The sequence below is a fragment of the Babylonia areolata genome, chromosome 10, assembly GCF_041734735.1.
Source record: "Babylonia areolata isolate BAREFJ2019XMU chromosome 10, ASM4173473v1, whole genome shotgun sequence".
NCBI lineage: Eukaryota > Metazoa > Mollusca > Gastropoda > Neogastropoda > Buccinidae > Babylonia > Babylonia areolata.
This window is the reverse complement of record NC_134885.1, coordinates 19770084-19794342: the sequence shown is the minus strand read 5'-3', so window position 1 is coordinate 19794342 and position 24259 is coordinate 19770084. Positions and strand designations below refer to the sequence as shown.

General features: G+C 39.1%; 1 protein-coding gene across 1 annotated transcript; it reads right to left on the bottom strand.

Annotated features, from left to right (window-relative positions):
• Positions 1 to 1226: 1226 nt before the first annotated feature.
• On the bottom strand, positions 1227 to 23755 carry LOC143286871 (ADP-ribosylation factor 6-like). Its single transcript, XM_076594765.1, has 5 exons — positions 23652 to 23755; positions 16364 to 16471; positions 12286 to 12389; positions 10729 to 10927; positions 1227 to 10253 (listed from the first exon to the last, which is right to left on the bottom strand). Exons 2-5 carry the CDS (start codon positions 16443 to 16445, stop codon positions 10111 to 10113), a joined length of 528 nt encoding a protein of 175 aa, XP_076450880.1. The 5' UTR covers positions 16446 to 16471; positions 23652 to 23755; the 3' UTR covers positions 1227 to 10110.
• Between the last annotated feature and the right edge of the window lie 504 nt (positions 23756 to 24259).

Genomic DNA, 24259 nt, shown 5'->3' with positions numbered 1-24259 from the left:
TTTTGTCCTCCTATGAAATTGGATTTGTTTGAGCGTGATGCAGAATATTTTTATGCGAGATTTCTGTAGCAATGAAGTCCTTGGGAACTATTTGTGTTGTGCATACATACGAGCATTACTCAAACTGAGTTCAAACTGGCTCAGAACGATCATGAGCCATGGAACGAAAATTCTCAGTGGCTGAAGGTAGAGTGTCACCAATATTACAAGCCAACCTTCTAGCCTGCTCCTTCGCCTTTGCATTAGTTCAGTTCCATGACAGGATTTATTTATCAAAAAAAAACAACAACAAAAAACACTGCTTGGTTTTAGCTTCTCTAGTGCATCATTTTTATTGTGAGCGTAGTATAGCAATTCCCTCTTCGTCTTATATTTCTGTCTGTTTCGTTATCACTCTGTCTAAGCTGGCTGAAAGATGCTGGTATTGGCACTTTGTGGATTAAGGATTATTACGATCTCCAGGCAACCTGCGCCATAGTCTTCATCACATGCATACACACACAAAAGATCAAATACAACCTTTAAATCTTCTGGAATCCATGTCTGATCATGTTTAGGTTATGAAAAACCAAACATACCCCAGCATGCTCACTCCCAAAAAGACAGTATGGCTGCCTTAAAATATTATATGTCAGAATAAAACAGTCATACATGTAAAAGCCCATTCATAGATATGAGTGAAAGTGGGTGCATTAGCCCATGTGATCACAGGAAGAAAAAACAAGTGCCATAGAAAGACACTGCAGCAGTTGACCTGCAGTTCATTTCATAACATAGGTCTTGAAAAATGTTTGGAATCATATTTTTTTTCTCGGTCCAAAATAAGATGAACTGGCAGCAACTGGTGAGGACAGAGTGTGTTTCGTATGCATGTCTGTGTGGATTGTAAAGCGCTTTGTGCAATGAGGAAAGTGCTGATAAATGTTCAGTTATTATAATATTATTATTATTATTACTGTGACTGACTCTGCAAGAGACGGGTGTAGTTTTTGTTGGGTTTTTTGGGGGGCTTTTTTTCTGTCTTTTCCTTTTTTCTTTTTCTTAAAGAATGTTCTGTCATTCAGTCACACACTGCTGGTGTTGCTATGTCTGGGGTGTGTGTTTTTTTCCTACTTACAAGAATGAATGTAAGCAAGCATGCTGACATTTTTTGGTAAAGACACCTTGAACCATTGCATATTTTCTTCTATACAGACTCTGTGAATCAGAAAAGAAAAACAGATTCATTTGTTTATGCATCTCAAGTTTGCATGGTTTATTTGTTTTGTATTAGAATATACAGTCAGTATAATGTGGCTTATTATGTAAAAACCCCTAATTAAATATTAGTCCTGAATAATAATAAAAGCAACAACTTATCTATCAACATGATATAATATTACATACAGAGTAAACAAAATCTATGCAGCAAATCAACAATCTTAGACACAATGACATTTTGGACTTAAGGAATAATTTAGCATTATTTATGCAGCCAGTACAGCACAATCACACACACACATGCTGGAAAATTCAACACAGTGATTTTATGCAGTCATTAACTTAGCTAGTTCTGAACAATGAACAGGAAGGACGTTTTCTGACTCAGTCAGTGAGAATGAGGAAAAAACAAAACAGAGCAGTCCAATAAACACAAAACTGATTTGCATAAAACTCTCTGTCTGTTTCTCTAAATATGTAGAGGTCGGAAGGTGTCAATACACTCGTCTGGCATTGATAACCTGCAAAATTTTAGTTGTTCCTGTGTGTGTGTGTCCACAAGCATGTGTGCATGAAGTATATTCATCTGAGAAATTTTACAGCTGTCGCAGATTTATTTATTTAGATTTGTTGCTTACACCCCAGTCAACCCACACAGGGACATATCAAGGCTGAAAAACTGTACTAGTCAATCCTGTGTAACTTGAAAAAAACGAAAAAAATTGGGCACAAGCAGTCATTTCATGCACATAAGCCTAAGACATGCCTCTAATGCTGACCATTCCACCAAAAGAGTGTTAAAAATATAAAATAATAAAATCACCTTCAATATAAATAGTTTTAATACAATTTTTTTTTACTAACATACCAAAACAAACAATAACAAAAAATGCTAAGGGGCATCTCACACATCCCTGGGCAAAAAAAGAATAGAACATAGATGTTCAAATCCAAGTCCAGAAAGTTTACACATACATATATATTATCATTATTATTATTCTAAGCTTTCTAGAAAAAAAAAGTATACATGTGAATGGACCACCATGGTGGAAAATAAGGGAAGAGATGGTGACAGAAAGAAAGGGGAAATGTCAGAAACCAAGAGAGCACCAGAAATGAGGCACTTTCAAGCACAGGGGTTTCAGGTGGGGATACTATTCATAACTGAAAGGGCCTCCAGCATCACCACAGGGCTGAGGAAAGTAGAAGATTACAGTTACTGCAGACTATTTTCCTTCTTTTAAGTGGTGGTGGTTTGAAACTTTTTATCAAGTCTACATGCACGCGCGCGCACACACACACACACACACACACACACCACACAAACCACACACACACACAAAACTGAACAGCGTGACAATCTCAGATATCCTGGCACTACATATACTCTGTCAGCCTTGCAGTTCATAAACACATTAGCTGCACATCCTAGAAAAGCTTTTTTTTCTTTTCTTTCTCTTCAATTTCAAATGTACAAACAAATATGATGAAATGACATTACACAGATTTAATTTATCAAAAAATTTGATTTATTTGAAATGAAAGTGATCCTTATTCCCTACACAACAGCAACAAGGCAGGACAGAGACGGCAAGCCACATGTTCTGCAATTCTACGGCAACTACAGTCAGTCAACTTCTCCAAAGACTGCCCCGACTAAGCATGAGAGCCTGTGAAACTACCAATACCATTGGTACTCGTTTGAGGAATACCAGAATGCACAGTTTTTATTTCAATTGCAATTGTTTTCTGTTTGTTATCTGAGGGAATTCTTTCTCTCCTGTAACAACAAAGCTTTTAACTTCTCTATATACTGCCCTGAACATGGCAATATATATATTGCTATTATTTGTTAGCAGACTACCTGCAATACTTTTTGTTTTTGTTTTTTGCTTCAACTGGATGTGAATATGATTGGGTGGTGGTGTTGTTTTTTTGTGTGTTTTTTTTTCTTTTTTTTTTTTTTTTTTTTTTAGATCAAATCTTTTTTCAGCTGTAACATTAAAGCTTTTTTTTTTTTTTTTGCTGCCTTAAATTCTTTAAATTCAGATCTTTAAATCACTTCCATTTCAAAAGCTACAAGTAGCTGTACATCATTGTGTTATCTGAAACCTCTTGAAGAAAATCTGACTGTATATTGTTTCATAAATGCTGTCTCCAGAATGTCCCTCCCCTTCAACTTAACGTCTGTATGTCCATCACCTCCCCTCTATGTCTGCATCACTTGTATACATTTTGACTTCCACCACTTGTAATGCATTTTGTCACATTATTTTTACACAACAAAATGGAAGTATTCATCAACAGTATAAAAAAAATTAAAAGAAAGAAAAAAGCAGATTTTCAATCAGGAATGTATAAAAATGTTTTCAAACATATTTTAAACATATCTGAGTTCAACAAGCAAACAACAAAATAAAAAAAATAACAAAAATAACAAAACAGAAACAAACCCAAAAGGCCACAGTGTGTATACTGAATACACTGACTTGTCCAGATATTGTTTTCCCATGAATGTACACCTCTCTCACACGCTGATGAATTCAAAATAACAAAACATGAATATATACATATACACAATTCGCTTCTCTTCATAACTGCATGGCGGATGCCACATGCATCCATAACAGATAGCTGATAACAAATCAATAACTTACCTATTGGCAGATATAACAGATGAATGCTTTAAACATTGCAACCAAAACAAAAAACAAAACAAAAAAATCAAAAGAATGATTCATCTATTTGCGGATAAAAGAAACTAACAAGCACTGAAAATGTCAAACCACAATTCAATCTATCAGCAGATACACGCTTGAAATAATTCTTAAAGATCACTATCAGTGTCAATAACTGACCTACTGGCAGATACAATAGATGGAATTCCTTGCATACAGCTAATTGAAAATGCCACACCAGTAGCTATTAAAGTGTGTTCACACTCTTCAAAGAACTCAAACCAGAGTCCTTGTTCTTGCGTTTAATCTACGCAAAGTTTTACATGTGACATCCCTACTGATCAAGCGATCGCTCTTGCATTTGAAGTGTTGGTAGAAGCTGAACACATTGAAACTTTGAAGCAAGCGAACTGAACTTGCAAAGCTTTCCATTCAATCAAGCTAAAAGGTTAAGGTCATGAACTTTCTATGACAAAGGAAGTTGGCAGGAGAACTGCTTTGGCCTTCATTTTCAAAAGCTGCAATTTTTTAATCATATCAAGGCTGCGAAGCCATTTGGGGTTTTATTATTTTTTTTACTTGAATAGGTGTTGTCGAACACTGTGGTTTTAAAAATCTCGATACAGAATATTTCCTGAAGGAAAATGACACCCACAAGAAAGAACTAACTTGCCAAACTGGGTCAAGTGATCATGTGTGTCCTTACTGATCTACCTAACTTGTTCAACAGCTCTATCTCAGTGATCTCAGTGACCTTGTGAGGCAAGCGCACAATCAAGGCTTCATTCTTGCTCCAACTTGAGTGTCATAAGCAGTGTGGACATTTCTCTAGATAGATCCACAGCAGTTGCATCAGGCCAAAGCATGGCTGTCACAATACCGAACCTTGTTAAAAGCATTATTGATTGGTCTAACGTAACTTGCTATCATTTCAATATCTGGACATGTGGTGCAGGCCTGCCATTTGCACACAGTTGTATTATTAATTCACACAACAGAGATGTCCAAATCAGCATGTAAAGCACCTGTCAATCCATATGCTGATGTTGTGCTGAACATCTCATTATACTGTTTTGTTCAAATACATGGATTCTTTAAAAAAAAAATTTTTTTAAAGATGTACTTATGTCCTGTCAAGCAGAATGTTTACAGTTTTAGACTTTGGAAATATCTTTTTTTCTGGAACACAAATGCTATGACATAAAACACACACACCATCATCATGGTTGTCCACTGAAGCAAATAAAATATCAATGTCACACATTCATGCACACACACATACAAACGCATGAATAGTGTGCACATCCAATTCAATTCCACAAGTGCCTTTCAAGACACATGTATAAAAATTATATGGTTTTGATTACATATTCAAGGTGCACATCAAAGTATCAGCCATCAACACACAAATCCAGACAACAGCACTGAAATTGCACCTCACTTTCTGAAGTCTCACAGTTGCATTCTTAATTTTTCTCACCACCACTGATGCTCGCTTGTACAAGTATTGCCCCTCTCACAACTTATCAAAACTTGCACTTCTCTCACTTAAGAATGATTCATTCTGATGTGTATGTTAGATTTTAAGACCGTGAGAGTGTGAATGTTTTTCAGTGTGTGTGTGTGTGTGTGTGTGTGTGTGTTTCATTGTTTGCATGTGCTTTTCATTCTGTGCATGTGTGTGTGTGTGTGTGTGTGTGTGTGTGCAAAGTCATAGCTGTTATGTGTGTGTGTGTGTGTGTGTGTGTGTGTGTGTGTGTTGATGTGTGTTGCATGTTTTGTATTTGTGTGTGTGTGTGTGTGTGTGTGTGTGTGTTGATGTGTGTTGCATGTTTTGTATTTGTGTGTGTGTGTGTGTGTGTGTGTGTTAAGTCAGAACTGTTACATGAATACAGTATGAGAGGAAAACAGGGCTTGAAATATGTATGTGTTGCAGGGGAACAGCAACAGTTGTTAAGTATCAGCAATTATTCTTCCTGGACTTCTGATGTTAATATCCTTTTATTCTTATTCAATTCTAACCACATCATACATTGCCATATGGCACCTTGCCATCTTTTCATCAGCACATATAGAACAGAAAGCAAAAAGGTTTTCTTTTTCATGCTTTCTTTCAATTTAATCACAACACACCACATCTAAAGACTAAATTTAAGTGTGAATAACAGAGTTACAGAACTTGTTTATGGGTTTTGAGGTAGATCCAACATTTATGTAATCTCAGCTGTCTTTAATCACTTTAGTGCCATTGTATGTAGTATGTGTGTACATATAGATTTCACTGATGACACCATCAAAAGAAGGGAAATAACTACTTTCATGCAGCATCAACCTTCCTGAAAAACTTGAAAGCTCTCCTTTTCTTGTCTGTAGATTCATTCTTAAATTCTTTCTTCTTTTTTTTTTTTTCTTTATGCCTATCTTAAAGGCCCTGGTTGCCTTTTCACACAACTCCAGAAGCAATAATATCAGCATATCCATCTGGTTGTAATCTTCCACACAGGATATATGGTAAGATCTTTTCAAAGAGTCGGAGATTTATCAGAGTTTATTTATTCCCATTAACTCTTTTGAGTCATGAAGAAAAGTCAGTGAAAAACACAAGCAAAGGGGGTGAAGACTCATTCCATCTTCCAAATTGTGTCCCTGTATTCTTCTGGACTTCGGGTCAGAAGATGCCTCTCAGGTGCTTTAACTGTGCCTCTCACACCACTTTTTCTCTTTCATGTACCTGACTCTCTCTCTCCCTCTCTCTTATTCAGCACACACACACACACACACACACTCAACATGGATTGAATGTGGGAAACTGTAGCCCATGACAGAAAAGGAAGGACATATGATAAATAATGGGAATCACACAACATAATCTCAGGGGGGTGGGAAGTTATGATTCTTCCGTCACTAGCTCACTTTTTTGGTCTTTTTTCTCATTTACTTTCGTTAATTTTTCAAAACAGTAAAAAATACATCTGGGACGGTGGGAAAAAACAGAATCACTGGGATGTGTCTTTGTAATTTAAGACATGATAATAAATATTCCTCAAGTCTGTACAACAGTATTTCCAAGTCATTGACTACAACACATCCCACAGTTAGGGTGATTTTTCAGAATGAAGTGTGATCCCACTATCCAACCCCCCCAGCCCCCACCCAGCTCCAATGTCCAACACATAAACACACACACACACACACAAACACACCATGGCACCCTAACTACACATAACCCCTTAGTAATCACTGATTCCCCAAACGCAGAATGTCCCTTGTGCATATTGTGTCCCAATTGTTTTTTGGGTTTTTTTAAGTGTACCCTTGATCATACTGTGCCACCATTCCCACCAACCCCCCCTTCCAAATACCTCAACATCTCCACTCCCATCCCCCTTACATGAATCTTCCACCATACAATATCCCTCAATCACATGACACGAACACATCCTTAAATCACACCCTATCTCTTAACCATTGTGTCTTTACAGTCACACGCAGTGTCATCCCAAAACTTTGCATAGTGTTATCACCGTACACAGAGCTTCACTCACACAGTGCCCCCCAAACACCACACTTTTCAGCACACATCACACAGCTCCCCTTCACACCATGTCCTCCCAGTGACTCTGTGTCCCTTGATAATCGACATCCACTTTTCACTCACATTCAAATCATCATGACATATAAGGCACCAATCTTCTTCCCGTTCCATTAAATCATCAAAACCATGCTTGTCCTCAGTTCTCACACTTCCCACCACATGACATAATGGTTAAGGGGTGAAAGTCAATATTCTTATTCCAAGGAGCCAAGCTGGAAGTGGGGTATTTTGCATTAGATTAACATTTTAACCATGGAAGATTTTCCCACATCAAATTTGGGCAGCTGTCTCCCCAAGGAGAGTATTAACATATCCTGGTGCCATCCTCTTTTCCCTCTGTCTGCATAAGTATGTTTAATCTTTCAATGTGTCTCCAAAGGTTACTTTACATGTGCTACATGCATGCTGCATGAGAACTGAGTTTACTGTCTTATCTGAAAGACAAACACCCAGACCACCTCACAAGGTCTTTGATAAAGGGGTGATAGCGAGGGAGGAAATATTCCGGTAAGTGTGTAATTCAAACCTGGAACCTGTTCATTCTACCCATGCACCATACCCACAAAGCTGTCGCTCCACCTCAACTTCCAGACTCCTGTGTCTGCCAAGAGCAATGATAGCATCATTCCATGTCTGCTGAACAGAAAGGGATGTCACAACCTTACCTGCCCACCTTATGTTCAATACTTGAGTACTAGTTAAGAAGAGTTTATGTACTTTCAGAAAAAAAATGTGTACTCCAAAATAATGGAACTTTTGTCTGAATGTATACTGGACCCTTAACTGTTTCTCTGGTGAGTGTCCTTTGCCATTCCTGTGAGTCACACCCCATCATGTTACAGGGCCAAGAACAGATCTGCCTATCCTGATATCTGTACTTGAGTACAAGTTAGCAAAAAATTGTGTACTCTTTTTGTGACATCTCTATCCAGTGTTGCACAATGTAGTATTTTATTAAAAGAAAAAAACAACAACAAAAAACTGCAGACAAAATATGCAAAAATCACACTGGTGAGTAGGTCTGCCTTACTTTTTTTTATCTTCAAGCAGAACATAGAGGTTTCAAATCCCAAATAAAGCATACCAGCTGACTGACACAAGGCTATTGTCACTGTGATGCATCAAGGGGAAACGGAATGAATCTCTTCAGAAAACTGCATTTTGCAAGCTGTAGAGGCTGAACAAAAGCCAGCAACAAGCACTAAATGAAGCAGACAATCACTGTAATTCAAATCATTATAATAAAGGTTAAAAGAAAAAATAAAAGTCAAACTTTTAATTCAAGCAATTTTTACCAATTAAAAAGAAACTCAAACGACGTTCAACTTTGGAGTTAAAACCTTAACAGAGACATCTACCAATTAAACTATAAAACTGAAACAAGATTGAAGGACGATACACTTTCACAGGGAATTGGCGGACAGCATGTAATGTCCTGCTGTTCCAGCAAGATGAGAACATGAAAAGCTCATCATTTCTTTTCTTCCAGAGTGATAATTTTCCTCACATCTTCAGAGGAAAGATGTACACATTTTTTTTGCTAATTAAAAAGACCCAAGTTAAGTCCTGTTTGTTGTTAAAACATGCAAGTTCTCTTCAAACTGAGCTGTTGTGAAACATCTGGCTTTGAGCTGAATGTGGTGGCTCCAGGAATGTCCCTGTACAGCAAGATTCAGATTCACACACAATACTAACGTTCATTCAACAGTGCAGCATCTGTATACTCAAGAAACTCTTGAGTATGTTAAGCACACAACACTGGAACTCTCAATCACAGTCCAATCTATGTCAAAGCCACAATGCTCTCAAAAAAGATTCAGAAACAAAGTCATTCTCACTCACTCACTATATCCCTCACAGTAACTGTTACACTGCAGTCCCTCAGTCACATTCCAGCTACATCCCTCAAGCAAAGGATTCCATTCACAGTACATATGCTTCACAGATCACACGCTCCTCATTCCTGGACGCTAATCTGCATCGTTCTTCCTTTGCTTGAAGTTTCTCTTCTTCCTCAACATCCTTCAATTGCACACACATTGTGTACCTCCATTATGGCTTCACAGCAATGTACATTTTTAAATGTCACATGACACCACAATGTTTCCTGATATATATATATAAAAAAAATAAAGATTAAAACTCCGAAATGCTTCACTTCCTGAATATTCAAGAAGGACAATCAATTGCAGTCTGGAAGCTTCCCTTATTTCCAAAGTCTTAAAACCAGTTCCCATTCTTTTCCATATCCACTGATTACACTTTCACTATATTTCAGATAGCCATACCACCCCCTTCAGCCTTGCACCTCTGTTTCATTGCATCTTTCTCTCTCTCTCTCTCTCTCTCTCTCCAACAGGAAAACACCACCCAATAAAAACAAAAAAGCCTGAAGAATCGCACTCGCAGACAAGGGAACGCTAACCACAGCTAGAGAAAGAAGAACGGTGCCATGTCCCCCAGACATGCTCTCATGTCCCAGGACCAACCGACCCAGCTCTCAGAAAAAAAATAAAATAAAAAAAACAAACAAAAAAAAACAAAACACCTGGACAGTGAGGAGACTGGAGAGCAGAGGACAGTCGCAGGCGTCTTGATGTGGGTGACGTTTTCTGCTAACCGCGGGACAGCGATGTCTCAGGACTTGTGGTTAGAGGTGAGCCAGGTAAGGCCCTCGCTGAGGCCATCCCCGGTGGTGGCACACGATGGCTGCACGTACCAATTGCGGTCCTGGATTTTCGTCAGACCCAGCTTTTCCTGAATCTCATGTGGCTTCATGGCTGCAGACAGTCATCACCAACAGAAGAAAACTACAAAAAACTATAAAAATAAAAACCAACAACACAAATACAATCATAGTACCAACAATTTTCCTGCTATCATCAAAATCAAATGCTTATTGCCCAGCCTATCACAAAGGGACCATTTCATGGCTGATAACCCATCAGTTCCTTGAAGCCAGTCAAAGGGAAACCAAAGTAACATCAAAAGATTAAAAAAAAAAAAAACATTAAACAGACCAATTCACCCACATCTCATTCAGTCCATGGGGGATTTAAACCCAGTTTAAAATAATCACTTCCTAAAGGACCTGAAAAATAGTATCCTGAGGCACATCTCTGAACAAGGTCTTCATGGAGCTAGCTTTGAAATGCTTGTGCCTGATATCACACAGATCCCAGCAGTCAATAAGATGTTTGACACTGACAGGCACAAATCAGTGCTATCTGTCACAATCACACAACCACCACCCACCTTCTGGCAGATCCTGCTTGTTGGCAAAGATGAGGATGATGATGTCCCGCATCTCACGGTCATTGATGATGCGGTGAAGCTCCTGCCGCGCTTCATCGATGCGCTCACGGTCAGCACAGTCCACAACGAAAATGAGGCCTTGGGTGCCTGTGTAGTAGTGTCGCCACAGGGGTCGGATCTTGTCTTGTCCCCCAACATCCTGTCCACAGAAAATAATAATACTCAGAACCTCAAAATTGCAGTGTTTGCTGTTTTTTAACTTCTCCTCTTTTCAATACACAGTATTTTGGTGGTTCTGGTTATCATTTTGGATGTCTCAAAATATATCTTCTCTACAGCACTTTGTTCTTCTGCTTTGGTAACTGAAAACTGAATACTCCAGTCAGTTTTGAAATGAAGACATTTGGTCAAGCCCCTCCACCACCCACAACACACACCCTCAAACCTCACTATCCCTTCCTCTTTAGCATGCTGCACAGTTATGGGTTTGTTTGTTGTTGTTGTTGTTGTTGTTGTTATCTCTTTCATGTTTGATTACTGTCCTCCCATCCCCAAAAAAGGGTTACGGAATTCAAACAAATTTGAAACTAATTGTAAATGGGTGGTTCAATCCTACAGTATGTTTGTGGGGACCCACATGAATTATGTTATGTGTGTGGGTGTCTGGGTGTGTGGGTGTATATATATTATCTGTGTACAAATATATGTTCACTTGCTTCAAACTACTGTCAAGGTTCTGTCAATCAGCCTGCAATGACTGCTCTCACAAGTGCAACTACTAATCGCACTCACTGTTTCAGTTTTCATCAATAATATTCCCTCCAGTGCTCTCAATCTCATTCTTTTATTCCTAGCTCTACTTGTTTACTGGTGTTCTTCCTCCGACATCAGGCTAGCTTCAGACATTTTGCTTTGTCTCCAAATACCATAACTATTATTAGTTCTGAAAGTAAGATGACTTACCACAAACATCACAGATGCTCCATTTATATCAAACGGTACCCAGTTGTGGAGGAATAGCCTAGTAGAAGAACACTCAACTAGGGAAACAAGAGCCCCAGGTTTAATTCCTGTGTGGTGTGGGATAACTATCCTTCTCCCTCCACTGTACCTTGAGTGGTGGTTTAGGTGCTAGTCGTTTAGAAGAGACACTACCCCTGAAAATGGAGCATGGCTGCCTAAATGGTGGGGGAAAGAAACTGTCATACACGTAAAAGCCCACTCATGTACATGTATACAAGTGAACGTGGGAGTTGCAGCCTACGAACAAAGAAGAAGAGACACTAAACCAAGGTCCCATGATCAGCATACACTGATGAAGCACATGTTAGAAAAAACAATGGAAACAAGAAATGTGTCCCTGGAAAAAACTCTGTAGAAAAACCCACCACTCAAAACAAAAATCCCAAACATAACTGCAGACAAAAGAAAGAAAAAAGGGTGATGTTGAACTGCAGTGACACATCCCTGTGGGGATGTGGAGGTGGAGGGAGAGCAGGTTGAATCCCACACAGAGAAATCTGCTGTGACAAGAAAGGAATGCAATCCAATACCTACCCACACATTGAACTTGACTTTTTTGTAGCTGACAGTTTCCACGTTGAACCCCACAGTGGGGATCGTCGTCACCGGCTGGCCTAGCTTCATCTTGTAGAGAAGGGATGAGGACGAGTTAAGGAAAACACACACACACACACACACACATGCACATACAAACACCACACACACACACACACAAATAAACAATCCTGCATCACTGGGAATCACATGGTTTGCATAGGCACACCCACAAATATGCAACTGCACTGCAGAATCACACAGTTTGCACATTGATACATTGGCATGTTTGTAATTACAACAGAGAATCACACAGTTTGCACAAAGATACACCCACATGTGTTCAATCTCACCACAGAATAACACAGTTTGCACACAGATACACACACGTATGCAATTACACCACAGAATCACACAGATTGCACACAGATCTACACAACCGCACATATGCAGTTCCTCCTCCAATTCACACTGTTTGCATATAGAATCACATGGTTTGCACACCGACACTGATACACCCATATTGCAAATTCATAAATGATGAATCAAAGAATCACAGAGTTAGCACAATGATACATCCACATGTAGAGAGAAGAAGTCTTGGCCTAATGGTAACACATCCACCTGAGATGTGAGAGAATCTAAGCCCACTGGTTCGATACCCACATATACCAGTACCTTCTCCCCATCCACTAGACCTTGTGTGGTGGCCTGGAAGCTCATCTCTCAGATGAAATGATAGACTGAGGTCCCATGTGCAGCATGCACTTAGTACATGTACAAGAACCCACAGCAACAGAAGGATTGCCCCTGGCAAAACTCTGTAGAAAAATCCACTTTGATAGGAAAACAAATACACTTGAACTTGAAGGCAAAAAAAAAAAAAAGGCAGAGATGACACATCTTACTGTCGTGACGCACTGTCCCTGGGGAGAGCAGCCCGAATTTCACACAATCTGCTATAACAAAAGAATAATACATGTACGTAATAATAATAATAATAAAACATAAAATAAAAACAACAACAGAAAATCACATGGTTTGCATGAAGAAAAACCCACATGTATGCAGTCCCTTCACAGAATCACAGCTGGCACAAAGACTGAATGACACATCCACATGTATACAACTACACAGAAATAGATATTTTGCACAATGGCGTATATTCACTCTCACATATAACCACAAGACATGATCTTGACCTCTGGTCATGTGAATGTGTCAAAGATAACTGAAAGACAACAAAAACTTTTTTTTGGATGTGGCAGGATTAGGTGGGAAAAAAATTATCAGAACAGGACTGAACAATATCCTTTTTCTGATAGTGCTAGGTCCGTTGGGGAATAATGCAAACCACCAGGAACTTGTATGAAGAGTAAAAAGTTTGTAACGATTAATAACGAAGAAAGAATGAGACATTTTCTTACTTGAACAACAACAAAAAGTTCTGGATATCATATGATCAAAGTGTTTAAGCTTTTGATCAAACAGCTGAAATACCATTAAATTGACAAGGACTGACAAAGAAAATGACATGAACAAAATATTCCTAAATCCTAGCTTCAGTTATCCTATCAGTGTGATCTATTCAAGGAAACTATACCTCCAAAGCCACCGGATTCTGATTCTTTGAAATCATCTATATCACTGTTGTTGTAAGTCAGCTATTAAGCATATGAAATCATTTCTGTGTTGTTGAAAATCACCTATTAAGTTCACTTCTTCAGTTGACAAGTCAGAGTACCAGTTCAACACAGAATCTGCCCACCCACATTTTTATCACAGCCGACTGTTTTGACTTTGACTCCACTGGCTTTTATTTTCCCCTTGCCAACCCATATGTTGCGTTATTTCAGTGGCATCATCCTCCCATCACTCACCCCTATTCCACCATACATAACTACACCCCCACCAGTGACATTTTACTGTTCAACTATGCTGATTTTGATAATTGCTTTTCAACAACATATCTTGTAAAAGGAAGTATATCATTTACATATATATACATCAGCTTGAACCCACATCCAGTCTAAAAAATGGGACAAAGAAAGCAAATAAGCAATAACAACAGCAGCTTGTGAAACCTAAGCATCAGAAGATGAAAACAAAAATTGTCTATGCTGTTTGTGTTAAGAAAATAAGGAGAAAAAGTGTACTAACAAAAGAATGTTCAGCACTGATCTGGAATGTGAAATTTCCTTGCACTGTAAACCAGCCAATACTTCTGTCAACAGTTCAGACTCCATATCTATCTATCTCGAGAGAGAGACATAGACAGATAGATAGACAGATAAATAGATGTGAGAGAGAGAGAGAGAGAGAGAGAGAGAGAGAGAGAGAGCTAGCTCAGAAAGAGAGAGAGAGAGCTCAGAGAGATAGAGAGTGAACATGTCCATTCTCTGATACAGCACTTACATGGGTGGGAGTAAACGTTTCCGCTACACTGAAAAGTTGAGTTATAATATCTAGAACTAGGAGGGAGAAAAAAAAGAAAGGGGGAGAGTGTGTGGGGGGGGGGAGAGTGTGGGGGGGGAGGGGGGCAACATGCAGGAAATGGAATTTCAGGCAATGAGGAGCCCTCAACTTGAACATATGAGACAGACCAGCCTTGGTGTGGATGTACATATGGAGCAAGGGGCTTGGGGGTTGGGGGTGTGGGGGGGTTTAAGATGACTGGCATAAGGGTCATACCACTGAGATGGCACAGACAGCGAAGCAGGAAAGCAAAAACATAACAAAAATAATAAAAACTAAGCATGAATAAAAAGAACACATCTGGAGTTGCTTTTTGTTTTAAATCTTCCTCAATATGGATACAATCATTCTATTCATAATACAATTTATTTACATATTAACCCCTTGAGTGCCCCAGGGCATGTATCATTTTCTTTGTAATCATGTGTGTACAGACACAGACACACACATGCACAGATGAGGACAGTTAGCGAGAGAGAGTGAGGTCGAGAGAGAGTGCGAGGTCAGGTGAAAACAGAACATACATTTGTGTGACACAAGTTGTCTGCCATGGATAAGCAAATGCACACTGTACACCTGAAGTATGCATACATATATCATTACATATCAAATATTAACTCAGAAAAATCCTGAAAGGTATACAACCCGACAGACACTGACAATGAAACCTCAAGTTTTGCTTACTTTCAGAAAATCAGCTTGATAATTATCCAATTTCACCCACACCTTCCCACATCCAGCCCCATAAAAAATCCATTGCCCCAATTTTCTATGAAAGCATAACCGTAACGTACTGGAGATCAGCAAAGCATTTCAGCCAACTGACTCACTGCTGTGCATTTCAATACATCATGGTGACAGCTGGAAGGGGGTACTGACATAACCTGAACACTTTGACATTCTGACGCTGGCAAACTAAATAGGATGCATGCAGATGGACAAATCTAGAGACAGGATATAGCATATATATTATATAAATGGCAGTGTGGGAACACACTATACACAGGGTGAACAAGTAAGAGACAGAAAGTGGAGAAACTGAAGCAAGTGAGGGGAAAAAAAATAAATGTATGTGTCTGCACGAGCTGATATGAACACATACATACATGTATGTATGTATCATGTATTGTATGTATGTATTCTTCAGTTGTATTTCTTCATGTATAAGTGTGTATACTATGTACTTGATCGTGTCTCATTTTGAGACCACTCCTCTGTACATGCATATGTGTGTGTGTGTGTGTGTGCGTGCGTGCGTGCGTGCGTGCGTGCGTGCGTGCGTGCGTGCGTGTGCGTGTGTGTGTGCATGTTAACAAAAAAATGTATGTGTTCCTGCATGCATGCATGTCTGTGTGAGTTTGTACATGTGCGTGTGTGTGTGTGTGCGTGCGCACGCACGTGCACATGTGTGCGTGCGTGTGTCTGTGCATGTAAACAAAAAAATGTATGTGCTCCTGCATGCATGCATGTGTGTGTGACTTAGTGCATGCATGGAAACAAAAAACAAATGTATGTGTCTGCATTTGTGCATATCATTATTTTCTCTCAAATCTCAGTCTAATAATATTAATATATTACTTCCAACTGTTTACTTCAAGGATACTGGTTTTACCAGCAGCATCCAGGCCCAGCATAAGAATCCTCATCTCCTTGCTTTTGAAAATCTTCGTGAAAACTTTCCCCATGATGGCTGCTTGATTTCACTCACACCCTGCAAACAAACAAAAACCAAATGCTCAACTGATGCCCTTTAGGAGACTAACTATTCTTTTTTCATAACAATAGCTGAGTGCTCATCTTTACCAGCCTAACTGATTTCCTTCAGGCTTTACTGGGCCTTTAAAACAGCCTTACCTGATCATCTTTGGTGGCCTTGCAGATCACCTTCACTTGCCACAAGGAAAATACATGTTATTAGTATGTAGTAACATACTCATTTATCTTTTATTTCTAATTTCATCAACAAAGAGAAATCAAAAACAAATTCATTGAAAAGTTATGGGCATTTAAATGAAGCAACCCCCATTTTACAAAATCAGCAAAGTATGGAACATGCAAACAGTGTCTTTAAGCGGGTACGTCCCACATTAACAGTAAAGCACTTGATGCATCTCTGGCACATGGAGCGGGCCAGTGTTTGAAGGGTTCTCTGTGGTATTGTCATCCACTCCTACTGCACCATGTGCCAGCGCTTGTCAATGTTGTCAGGAACAGTTTCTGCTGCGCACTCAATGACCTGGTTCATGCCAGATGTGTTCCACTGGTGCAAGATCAGGAGAACTAACTGGCCAAGGGAATTTTTGGATCTGATGTTGCAGGTAACTGATCATCCTTGCATGATGAGGTCTAGCACTGTCTCTTGATGGATGGTGTTTGATCCAATGGTCCAGAGTGGGAAGAGCAACAAGCTGCAGGATTTCGTCTCTGAACAGGCCTGTCAGACTGCCTAGGATGTGGTAATGGGGAATTCAATGATGAAGGCTGATGCCTCCCCAGCCCATTACAGATCTGCTGCCACAATAGTCATTCTCATGCACAGCCCCCAAAACAAAAACTGTTCATCTGGATGTCTCCAGATCCCAACTCAATCGTCACTGAAGGACTAAGTGAAGCAGGATTCATCAGTAAACAACACACTTGCCCAGTGTTCTCTTGTCCAGTGTTGGTGTATTGTGCACCAGGTCCTGCAAACTCTCATGTGGACCAGAGTGAACTGGATGAACTGCTGGTCTTTCTGGAGAACAAGCTGGCCTCATGCAGAGGACTGCAGGTGGTCTGGTTGCTGATGTACAGGTTTCCAGCAACCCTCAGATCAGCTGGCAGTTGAAAATCTGCAGCATGTGGCGCTGAGAAAAATCAGATGATCCTGTCTTTGAGTTGTCATGCTAAGTCAACCAGATCTCAGGGCCAACACTTTCAGCCAAGAATTGTGAGTGTCTTCAGTCTTTGGATGGATTGAGTGGGTCATACCAAGCCTTCTGCTGATTTCTCTCAGCCCCACTCCTTCCTGGATCTATGCCAACGCTCTTTCTCTGTCTGCTTCTCAAAGCTTTCTTCATGGTGGCACGGTTGCTATACTGAAAATCACATCATCATTTATGTCTCTTCACTTAAAAAGCTCAAGTGAACTGTTGTTGACAATGTTCTGCATGTGCAGCACAAAGAAGTCCCTAAACTTGTCTGCATTTTTTAAAAAGTCAGAAAAATTGAACTTCTTAGTTGTAAAAACACATTTCTTTTGCATGCCAGCTTAAACATTTGTGCTCAACAGCTAACAAACACATGCCCTAATAGCACAGTTCATCCATTGTAATAGTACACACAAACACTGACATTCTAGAATTAACTTTATTCAGCATTTTCAAGAACATACCCCCACATCATGGTGGCTCTCAAATTTTTTGTGTTTATTAAACTGCCATAAGCTTGAAACATCAAGCAAACAATCAAATTTAAAACAAATCCCTAATCATCACCTTTTGTCTCATTTGCATTTCAAAATATATAAGCCATCAAAAAAAAAAGGGGGTTAAAAAATGAAAGACCTGCAGACTGGCAAATTAATGCACATACTATACTACAATTGTATTTAAAGACATAACAAAGTCTACAACAGTTATAATTTACCCAGCATCTTCCTCATTCTGTCATATAAAAAAAATCCTTAAAAACCTTGTCAACAGTACATATTCTCTCCCATATTCTGTTAAGTTTCCAACACACTGACAGTATTAACACATACTACTATAAACAAAGATTTTTCTCCTGAACACTTGATCTTTCCTCTTCATCCTGCCTGCAGTCTGAAATGTTGTGGCAGGAATGTCAGACCCCTGCCGGAGTCTGCACTAGTTGGGTCATGGTTAAGTATGTGTAATTAAATGTTGGTTTTAAACTAACACACTGGGACCTTTTGTGATCTGTGGCATTGTTTCAGCTGAAGTGTTACTTCCTCCTGTTACAGTTTCAATTTCAGTACTATTCTCAGCAAGTTGTCATAAAATTTCACCACACACATATTGACATAAGGTGTGATGTTAAAAGCAGAATTGTGAGTATAGTAATGGTATACCTTTAAAATAAAGACAGTGATGTGCACAGATGTTCCTTTTTTAAGCCATTTTACCCATTGACTTAATTAAGCTTGATCACACACAGTGACAAACACACACACACACACACACACACACACACACACACACACACACACACAGAGGATTTCCCTTGCCATGACAGCTGTCACACACATATATTAGTAAAACATTGATACACCTGTGTTTGGAATTTGTCTAAAACTCTACAGAGTATATCAATTAAATTCTACCAAACCAAACTCTTTTCCTGTAAATCATGAATATGTATACATTATACCGTGTATGACTATATATATATATATATATATATATATATATATATATATATATCATATAATATTATATATTTATTATATGTCTGTGTACAGATCTGTGCTTTCTCAAACTCAAAACTTGATCAGAGCACTTCGTTTACTATGCAAGGATCAGGTATAGATAGGTCTGGGGTTTTTTTCTTTTCTTTTTTTACAACAGATGTGGTGTGTTGCGCTGTGTTGTGTTGCAGTGTATTTTTTAATATAACAGTTACTGCATCATTTGGAATCACATTTTATAACCTTCTGGAACCTTTTCAATTACTGAATTAGCCTACACATAAGTGTCATTGCACCAAAATTGCTTTGCTGTGAGTAGTTAATCATCTACATCAGGCCTCTGAAAGTGGTCATGTGTCTATTTTGTCACTGCTCAATCTGCTGGAAGCTTCTGACACCATCAAACAGCATCCTTACCACAAAGTTGCGTACCACTTTTGGCTACTCTGGAATGGTTCTTGATTGTATGTGGTTCATATCATACTTAACTTGCTGTACCCAGTCTAACCTTGTTGGCCATGAATCCACTCCATCTATATTGATATGTGGAGTGCAACAGGGTTCAGTCTTGGGCCCATTTTTTATTATTTTACTATGTAAACACAGCCTCTAACTCTAAGCACTGTCGTTTGTCAGGTCACTGCTACCATTTCTTTGCAGACGATTCCCACTTCCACAACTCTACCATTCATTCAGATTTTCCAACTCTTTAGCTTGAAAAATTGTACTGAGGATGTAGCTCACTGAGCAGATGAGTAATCTTGAACAAACTAAAGATGAAATAAGATAAAGCCATGCTAAATGCCAATGGCACCGATCAAAAATTAACTACTCCAGGTCACCTCTACCCCTATGCCCATTTCTGGTTTTGACATACCTTTCTTCCAGTCTGTCACTATGTAAGAAACCTTGGCATCAACTTAAAGAGTTAGATGAAACACTGTCCATGGATGCACATGACTAACACTTGTGCCGCACTCTGTTCTGTCAGCTACATAGGTTAGGCAAGAATGGCTCCTTCCTTTCCACTGTTGGCTAGCTTTTAGAGTTGAAGTGGATTTTTAGAATTGTGAAATACTTTTTTCATGTATTGTATTATATACCAGGGGGAGTGTTTCATATTGTGATATGGTAAAGTGTTTTGATGGTGAATAAAGTAATGTGATATATACAGCGCCTTATTTAGTTACTGTGATATATATGATAAGATGAGCATAGTCATGATTGTGTAGTCAGTGATGATTGTGTATGAGTATGATCTATAGATTAGTGCTTGAGCATTTGTTTGGCTGTTTGCACAGGGTTATGCATGTACGTTTATCATTTTAATGTTTGAGTACATGTTTTTTGTGTTTTTTTTAATACATTATACAGCAGAATTGGGCATGTTTTTCATGGGAGGGCATTTTATGAATAAAATCATTATTATCACCATTATCAATATTATTTTTATCATTGTATTACTCTTGTCACAACAGATTTCTCTGTGTAAAATTTGGGCTGCTCTCACCAGGGAGAGCGCATGCTACAGGCAGAGAACCATCTTTCTTTTCCACCTGCAAACTTCTTTTTTTTTTTTTTTATTAGTTTTACTATCAAAGTTGATTTTTCTACAGAATTTTGTCAAGGACAACCCTTTTGTTGCTACATGTTCTTTAACATGCGCTATGTGCATGCTGCACCCAGGACCTTGGTGCACTGTCTCATCTGAATCACTAGCCTCCACTTCCAGACCATCACTCAACGTCTTGTAGTTGTAGATAGGGAGAAAATACTGGTGAGAGGAGGAGTTCAAACCAGTGCAATCATATTCTCTCACTTCCAAGGGCTTAGGCGGATGCATTGTAGTGAGTATGGATTGAGTCTGCACAGTCTGACAATTCCTTGAAACTGAAACTGTACTACTTTAGATGTGATGCAGAGCAAATAAAGGGAAAAACCCAACAAAATGAAGAGAGTGGTGAGGGGGATGAATTATACATGTATCTTAAAAGCAGACGATCAGGATGAAACAGTCTCCACCATGTTCAGATCTCCTGCTGAACCAGTCAGACAACCACTGTATGTGGTCCTCCAGGGTAAAAACCCTGGCAGGTACAGCTTCAACAATTATCAATGAAACCTTGCTGAGGATGAAGGGACAAGACAGAATTAGAAATAAAGGAAAAAGGTTGACGTTTCCTGCCTCAATGTTGCCAGATCATGAATCTGCCACTTCATGACTGTCCATGGCAGGAGGGGAAGGTGCAGGGTGATGGGAAGGGGCAGAGTGGAGGATGGAGGGCGGTGGAGGGGGGGTATGCAGGGGGTGGACCTGGTGGATTTCTCATTATGACTGGGCATCCGGTTTTAAAGATTCAAGCCCAGTTAATTTAAAAGCTATCGAATTAGATTTGCTGAGATGTCTACCACTTAGGCTGCTGACCAAATTACAAAGAATGCCAGAGTTACTAGTTCTGCTGCCAGCTTTCAAGAATCTCATATACACTTTTTTTTACGCATAAATCAGATGTTAAGCTGCTGTGGCATATGTGTGTCTGTGTGTGTGTGTGTGTGTGTGTGTGTGTGTGTGTGTCTGTGTGTGTGTGTCTGTGTCTGTGTGTGTTTGTATAATATGTCTCTGTGTGTGTCTATGTCTGTGTGTGTGTGTATCTCTGCGTGTGTGTATGTGTGATCACTGTATATGACTTTGAGAGGTTCGTTTGTGTCTATCGACTATTCTATACATGTATATATATATATGTGTGTGTGTGTGTGTGTGTGTGTGTGTGTGTGTGTGTGTGTGTGTGTGTGTGTGTGTGTGCGTGCATGCACATGTGAATGCATACACACATGCATACTATTTGCACACAGGCACACCTGTGCAATTATCTTATGTCAGTATATGTGTGCATACATGTGTGCACATTCATGTTCATGCTTGGTTGCAAGCAGGCACAAGTATGTGAATAAATCATTTGTTAGCCCAGAACTGATCGTAAAACTATTGTTTAATTTACATTGTTTTGTTCATTCATCACTCATTAATCAGTCATACTCAATCAACAATACAAACAAAATCAATGAACTAAATATTTTTTTAACGTCTGACTTCAAGACTTTCCTCTTCCACAGCATTTCCGCTAGACCCTGTCTCATACATGAAAGTAGTTAGTTGATTGTGTCGGTATATTTATAACACTGTATTGTACGTGCATTGAATGGATGGATGTTTCAATGGTTGGATGTTTGTATTGTACGTATGAGTTTGTACGCACATACATATATGTTTATTTTGCATGGTTGTGAGTTGAGGACTGAGTGTGTTTCATATGCGTGTGTGTGTGGATTGTAAAGCACTTTCCACAATGAGGAAAGCGCTAATTAATGTCCTCTTATTATCATTATAAGTATCATTATTATTATTATCATTATTGTGAAAGAAACAATGACACACAATACAATGAAACTAAAAAAAACCATCTGAGTAGCCAGTTAAAAAGTAACTGTTCTATGAATATATGTACATGGCATGAGCAATAACATATGTATACATACTAAACTATATTATTTTTAAAAATTGTTCCTTGTGCATATATTGGAATATTAATTACTGTTGGGATATTACTGTACAAGTAAAAACTGAAGTATACAGCATATGCCATCTCTCTCTCTCTCTCTCTCTCTCTCTCTCTCTCTCTCTCTCTCTCTGTGTGTGTGTGTGTGTGTGTGTGTGTGTGTGTGTGTGTGTGTGTGTGTGTGAACCTGAAACAGAATTAGTGGGAGAGAGAACCAAGAATTTTTATAGACAGAAACAGATGGTCACACTGTAAGACTACGGCAAAGACTGATTTATTTTTTTCAACTACATTTTCATTTTGACAAAATGTTTCATTTCAAAGTTAACATATAAAAAGTACATATGTTCTACCAAGTACCAAGCATGAATATCATCATTATATGGCAATAAATTATTTACTAATTTTGACTTATTATCAGCCATACCACAGGCAAATAAACAGCTCAAGACTTGATACAACCACCTTAACTCCATGGTTATCTATAACAATGAACTTCCAACAAATCCTTTTGCATGTCCACCGAGGTCATTTCTGTGCAAACTAAATACACGCGCTGTCCAGACTGCTCAGACCGTAGTAACGTAAATAACACATGACATCTTAGTTCACTAAATTTTCTTTGCCGAGTATCAAATAAATCTGGCGGAACGTTTTCTGATTAAAAGATCACGTAACTACTGACGATATTAACGGCTCTGCACACCGTGAACCACACGGGCTTGACCGAATTAATAATCTACCGGATCAAGAGTGTCGTAATGGGTAAAGTTCTGCTTTGAGCTTACTATTCTGAACCAGACGACAGTCAGTGGTTGTCTAACAAGTGTTTGTATTTGGCCAACAAGTGCGAACCAGTCGAAAACGGCTTTGAAATACCAACAGCAAATTTCCTTTAGTTAAACAATTCAACCTAGCGTACTTACCTCTAAACAACCAGCCAAAACTTGGTTAGCCGTGTGCCGGTTTGATAAATTAAATGTCTTCAAGAGTTTGGATCACCGACCTCCATATCCCACGGTTGCCAAATGACGCGTGTGACCTTACGCTTCCGCTAAACCCTGGGAAACATAGTCCCGATTTAGCCTGCGTTCAGAGATCTTTGCTGGTCGTTTGTTTTGATGCTGAAAAATTTCATATGAAAACTCATTTCACGTTAATATATATTTTGTTACATTTAGACATGTTAATCACTTGGGATTATCTTATTTGACAGATTATTACGCTTTGGGCTGTGCCCCTTATTCGTGATCACTGCCGGACAATTTTCAGGATGACATCCCCTTGTTGACACCTGTTGATTGCGTCACAACCATGCCGGTTCGTTTGTTCCGAGCAGGTGCAAACTCATTGAGGGTTCGTTTTTGTCGTGTAAAGTCAGCGGCTCGAACTGAAAGCTCACTTTTCCACCATTGTGAAAATGATACTCAAAACGGCTTTGTGACTTTCAGAAACATTGGTCCCACTGACACTGATTTTGATCCCACGGGCGTTCCGCTCCGTTTACTGCCACCGGTTCTTTGGGCCTGTAACC

Bases quoted from the DNA above. Each gene is read 5' to 3' on its own strand.
- LOC143286871 (XM_076594765.1), bottom strand. From the start codon at position 16,445: ATGGGGAAAGTTTTCACGAAGATTTTCAAAAGCAAGGAGATGAGGATT. The intron at 10,928-12,285 runs GTAGGTATTGGA...TTCTGTGGACAG, and splicing joins AAGTCAAGTTCAATGTGTGG to GATGTTGGGGGACAAGACAA. The intron at 10,254-10,728 runs GTGGGTGGTGGT...GACTGTCTGCAG, and splicing joins CAAGCAGGATCTGCCAGAAG to CCATGAAGCCACATGAGATT.